At 46.3% G+C, this 5,241-nt stretch overlaps 1 protein-coding gene across 1 annotated transcript in view; it reads left to right on the forward strand.

Moving 5' to 3' along the window:
* Nucleotides 1–5,241, forward strand: part of ARSG (arylsulfatase G) — a 109,080-nt gene that overhangs the window by 101,357 nt on the left and 2,482 nt on the right. The window contains exon 10 of the mRNA XM_044449510.1: nucleotides 699–789. Coding sequence (XP_044305445.1) covers nucleotides 699–789 — 91 coding nt within the window. The remainder of the gene's footprint in view (nucleotides 1–698; nucleotides 790–5,241) is intronic.

The raw sequence follows: 5,241 nt of genomic DNA on the forward strand, positions 1-5,241 counted from the left end.
ATTGACCCTGCAGCTAAGAGACAAAGAGAGGATACCCCTGAAAGAGAACTCCCCAATGCCCTTATGGAGGGGGGCTCTCCCTCAAAACAATAACCTCCCCCCCCACCTAGGTTAGTGTTCTCCACTGTATTGTACACTACTTTGTTACTTTGTTGATCTTTGTCATTTTGTTCCAAATTTTTCTGATTAAAAAAACGGATTAACCATATTTACATTGAACCTTATGGGGAAATTTGACTTGGTTCGTGACCAAAAATTCTCTCACAACCACATTTGGAGGGACCAGAATGGATTAACCTTATTTACATTGAACCTTATGGGGACATTTGACTTTGGTTGCAACCAGAGTCGTGAAACGGATTAAGTTCGTGAGCCGAGGTACCACTGTATAGGCCCCTTCCAACTCTAGTGTGAATGTACACCGTGTGGCCATCCTTCTTTCGAAGTACTTCTGACTCAAGCAGGTGGGGAAAAATAGTTTTTTCTCTGCACCCCAGTGTATGCTATTTTCATTTGAAGTACAAACTCAGCAATGTTAAATGTAAAGCTGTATTTAGCCATGCACCTAGGTTGGCCCTAGTTGTTCTCAGGAACGGAGTGGCTAGATGCATGGCTACTCTTTCAGTCATGTATGTTTTCCGGGCTATCCTAAGCAAAGGGGCCAGCTTTCTAAAACTCTAAATATTTCTTTCCTCTAGACATTGTTCCATCCCAACAGTGGGGCAGCTGGGAAATACGGAGAGATACAGGCCCTTCGTCTGGACCAGTACAAGGCATTTTATCTCACAGGTAAGTTGCTTACCTGGGTTTATCAGGTGTGAAGCATTCATTCTCCTCCTCTGAAATATTGTTGGAAATCGTGGGATATGGGGAAAACAAGTAACCTTTCTCCAGTACCAAACCTTTGGGTGTGTCTCCCAACTACCCACCACCCCAAATCCCCTCTGGAAGGGGGATTTTATTTTATGGTGCCCAAACCTATAAATTGTGTAAGGGCTGAGAGAGCCCACACCCACCCAGAGAACACAAATATAATTTTGCAGGAAAGAATGGTCCTTTTATTAGACAGAGTGAGTGGAGAAGCCTCAGCAGGCAGGGTAAGAGGTTGGTTTGGGCTACCTTCAGCCATCCAACCTCATCATGGAACACCACATCTGGATGCCAGTGGATTCTGGCAGGGTGGACAGAATTTTGACCACAGTACAGTCCTCTACCTTGTCTGCAATTCAGATAGAGGTGATGGTGGGTTTACTGTTCCCGCGGGAATAGCAGGGAATCTGTAGGGAAGGGTAGTCAGTTTATGGCCTGCCACTTCTCTTGGTCTCCATCTTGCATCACCCTCAGCTAGCAGAGGTAACAGAGGTAATGGATAATGGAAGTTGTAGTGAAACCATCTGGCAGGTTGCCCACCTGCTGTATAGAAGTTGGCAGGGAAAAAACTTTTGAGATCCCATGCAGTGGATTGATTCTTGGGTAGGAATCTTGTCTTAGTGAATGCAGATTGACTAAGATTTGGATTTATCTTAATCCTAGACTAAGTTTGTTTTTGACGCAAGTGTTGTATCAGGCCTTTGGATATTTGGATGTTCGTTAAAAGCTGTTGGTGGGGGGTGGGTGTTTGCATTGCCTTGCATGTCCTGCTCAGGATAACAGATTCCCTGGTACCAGCTGGGCACAGAGAGACAAAATGACCACCTTCCCTATTCTCCTTCCAAATTTCATCTTCAAATTTACCTGTTCTATTTACAGCTTCGGCATGTGCAGCTCAGCCTGGCAAACATGGAGCATGTAAGAGGAAGGAATGCAATGAGATGCATTTCCCTGTCCCAAAACAGGCAAAGCTTCCCTGTGCGGCACAGATGAAGCCACATGGCACTTTTGTGGGGCAGCGCTTATGCCCAAAGCGAGCTCTTTGCTGGACCAAAATAGTCAGCCATTGCTTTTTCTGGTGGTCGGCTGCTGTTGCACAGGGCTGCTTTGTAGCAAGGTGTTCCATTGCGTGTGTCTATTTCCACTTGGTCAAGCCTTGCCTTTATTGTTGGCTTCGTGTTAATCATGCAGTGAAGGGACATACTCTATTTCTTTTGTCCTCTTGCCCCACCACCTACTCCCTCCCCAGGCAAGGCTTCAGTTGTTGCAAGCCTGGCCCTTTTCTGGCTGTTGGCCCACAAGTGCTGATGAGAGCACTTCTTTTCCCCTTCGTCAATCAGGACAAAACGTCTTTGCCACCCGTGGGGCATAGAGCAGCCATGTCTGCAAGAGGCTGGCCTGGTGCAGGTTCTCATTCTGGACTTTACATCATTGCTTCTTTGTTCGTGTTGCTGTGTTTTCCTTAGGATCTCAGCTCCTTTTTTAGCAAAGTGCAAACAAAAGAGCAGGGCGACACCTGGCTGAGCTTCCTGGGCCTCTGGTGCCTTTTGCAAGCTGTCATTTTGGAGCAAGGTGAAACATGGGTCAGCCTTATGGAAACATACAGCCAGCTGACGCCTCGGGCCTTTGGAGCTATAATTACCAGGTCCTGCCTTGTTATCACCTCTGACAGACTCTCTGGGCTGTCACTGCACGTAATGGATGACTCTGCCCCTTCCTCCAGTGAAGGCTACAGGCTGGATTGACTGGTATCACCGTATCATAGCTTTCGTTACATACCCTCTTCATAGTTTCCCCTGATGCAATTGTGCACGTACAGCTCCTTTCCATCAGAAGTACTTGGGCTCTGCTTTCTCTGCACTACTTCCCAGTTACAATTTGGCTGCATTTACCCCCCTGGATAGAGCACTGTAAAGCAGAGTCCCCAGTGGACTGTGCCACTGATCTCAGCTGAGGTCCCTTAGTAAGAGCGGGGCAGAGGTGAAATTATTGTGCCTCATGTTTGGGCATGAGAGGGAGTGAGTCTTTGGCTTACGACTTGCTAGAAGGCCTCAGCTGATTAGCAGAGTCTAGTACGTTTATGTGTGGACGTGCATTTTCAGCATTCAACTAACAGTTTAAATAACAGTAATCTGCCCTTGGGGGATGAAAGAAAAGAGGACTGAGGGTTTGGAGAGAAATGAAAGCAAACTGTGAGAGAACTGCTAGTGCTACAAGTTAGTTAATGGCTCCTGCAAATCCAGGATACCTACCTGTAGAAGTTGCTTCTGCGTGATTCTGTGTTTCCTTCCAGTCAGCTTCAGCAGAGAGTATGCAATTCTGCAGCATCTCAGCATCAGGAGTAACTGGATCATATCGTACAGGAACACAGAATTACTGTGGAGGCCCTCAATCCATTGATCTGTGTTCACACTGATCACAGAAGAGGGTGGCTTTGAGAGAAATGTGGTGGTGGGTTCCATTGAGAATGAACAATCGGTATTTGTACAGGCTCTTAAGAAAAGAAAAAAATCAGCTGCCCAAAGATAGGGAAAACCCTGGGGTTGAGGGACACTGGTGTAATATATAAGAATTACTGTGTAACGTGTACACTGAGGCCTTGTCTAAGGCTCATTCTACACGTGACAGGAGTGTACCCATTTTTGTTAAAATGTATACTGCCCCAATAGATCAAAAACTTTCCACTCTGCAAGGCTTATCTCATAGATGTTCATTTACTTCCAGCTGCAATTTGATACTAAGGAAAACCTACAGCGGGGGTGGACAGCCTGGCAGCCATTTTGGCTTACAGCGTCCATTAGCCCTGGCCAGCATAGTCAAGTTGAGGGAATTGTAAGCCAAAGCAGCTGCGGCGCCACCAGTTGCCCAGCCATGACATGCAAGCATATAAGCAGCAAGTGTGGGGAGGATTTTGCTCCCCACATTTATGCCATGTTTGCTCAAAAAAAATTGGACTGCCCCACTCTCCCTCACACATGCACCCTTCTTTATCTGTGTTTGGGGTCGAGACAAGTTGGTCTGCGACTGTCATGCAGTTTCTGCCCAGCTTTCTTGCTAATATTTAACTTTAGCAGAACTTGAGAGAAAGGTCCAGAACATCTCCATGCCAGCATGAGCCTGGCTTCTGTTAAGAAAAGCAGTAGTGCACACACGATCGCAGACATCTGTATCCATCACAGCTCCAGCCTGGAGGCATAATGTGATGTGGATCATGAGGAACTGTGAAGACAATGTGTAGTTTCAATAGTGGAAGTGACCAAAATGTCTTCCGACTCTTGACAGCATTTTATAAAAAATGTATTAATGCATAGGTCAAAGAGGATTCACAGTTAGAGCCATATCCTCCTCATGCATGCTGCTTACTACTCCATAGTCCTTCCCATCAGCTGTTTTTCTTCATCCATTCTGGCACTTGTATCCAACAAGGGAAATGTGACACCAGGAGAAAATTCTCACAGCTTGAAAGTGAGGTGGCAATTTTGTTTGTTTGATTGATTTATATCCTGCTGTTTTCTTACAAAGAACTCAAAACAGCTGGCATCTTTCTCCTCCTCCTGCTCTCAGTCTTATCCTCACAACAACCTTTTGAGGTAGGTTGGGCTGAGAGTCTGTGCCTGGCCCAAAGTCACCCAGTTGGCTCCATGGCTGAGCAGGGACTAGAACCAGGATTGCCTGAGTCCCTTTCTCATGCCCTTAACCATTACACGCACACCAGCTCTCCTTTGTGTTTTGCGTTGTGAATACTCTGAACCAACACAAAGATGAACAAGTGGGTCCTAGATCAAATCAAACAAGAACTTTCCATAGAAGCAAAAATGGAAAAAAACTGGGGCTGTCGTAATTTGGACACACCATGAGAAGGCAGAACTCCCTGGGGAAAACAATTATGGTAGGAAAAGTAGAAGGCAGAAGATGAAAGGGAAGACCAGATAAGAGATGGATTGACTCTATAAAGGAAGCCACAGCCCAGAATTTATAACAGCTAAGCAGGGATGTTATGTTCACATGACTCCAGTCCTCCGTCAGCTTCACTGGCTTCCCATTGAAGTCCGGGCCCAATTCAAGGTGTTGGTGATGACCTATAAAGCCCTAAACGGCTTGGGTCCTGGCTACCTGAAGGAGCGCTTACGTCCATATACGCCTGGCTGCCCCTTGAGATCTGCGGGAGAGGCCCTTCCGTGAAAGAAATTAGGAGGGTAGGTACTCGGAAGAGGGCTTTCTCTGCGGTGGCGCCCAATCTATGGAATGCACTCCCCAGAGAGGTCCACCTGGTGCCGTCGTTATTTGCTTTTCGGCGCCAGGCAAAGACCTTTTTATTTAAACGTCATTTTAATTGTTAATATTATTTGCTTATTTTATCTGGCCGGGGCG

This window comes from Varanus komodoensis, unplaced genomic scaffold, assembly GCF_004798865.1.
Source record: "Varanus komodoensis strain SLA01 unplaced genomic scaffold, ASM479886v1 scaffold59_1, whole genome shotgun sequence".
In the NCBI taxonomy this organism is placed as follows: domain Eukaryota; kingdom Metazoa; phylum Chordata; class Lepidosauria; order Squamata; family Varanidae; genus Varanus; species Varanus komodoensis.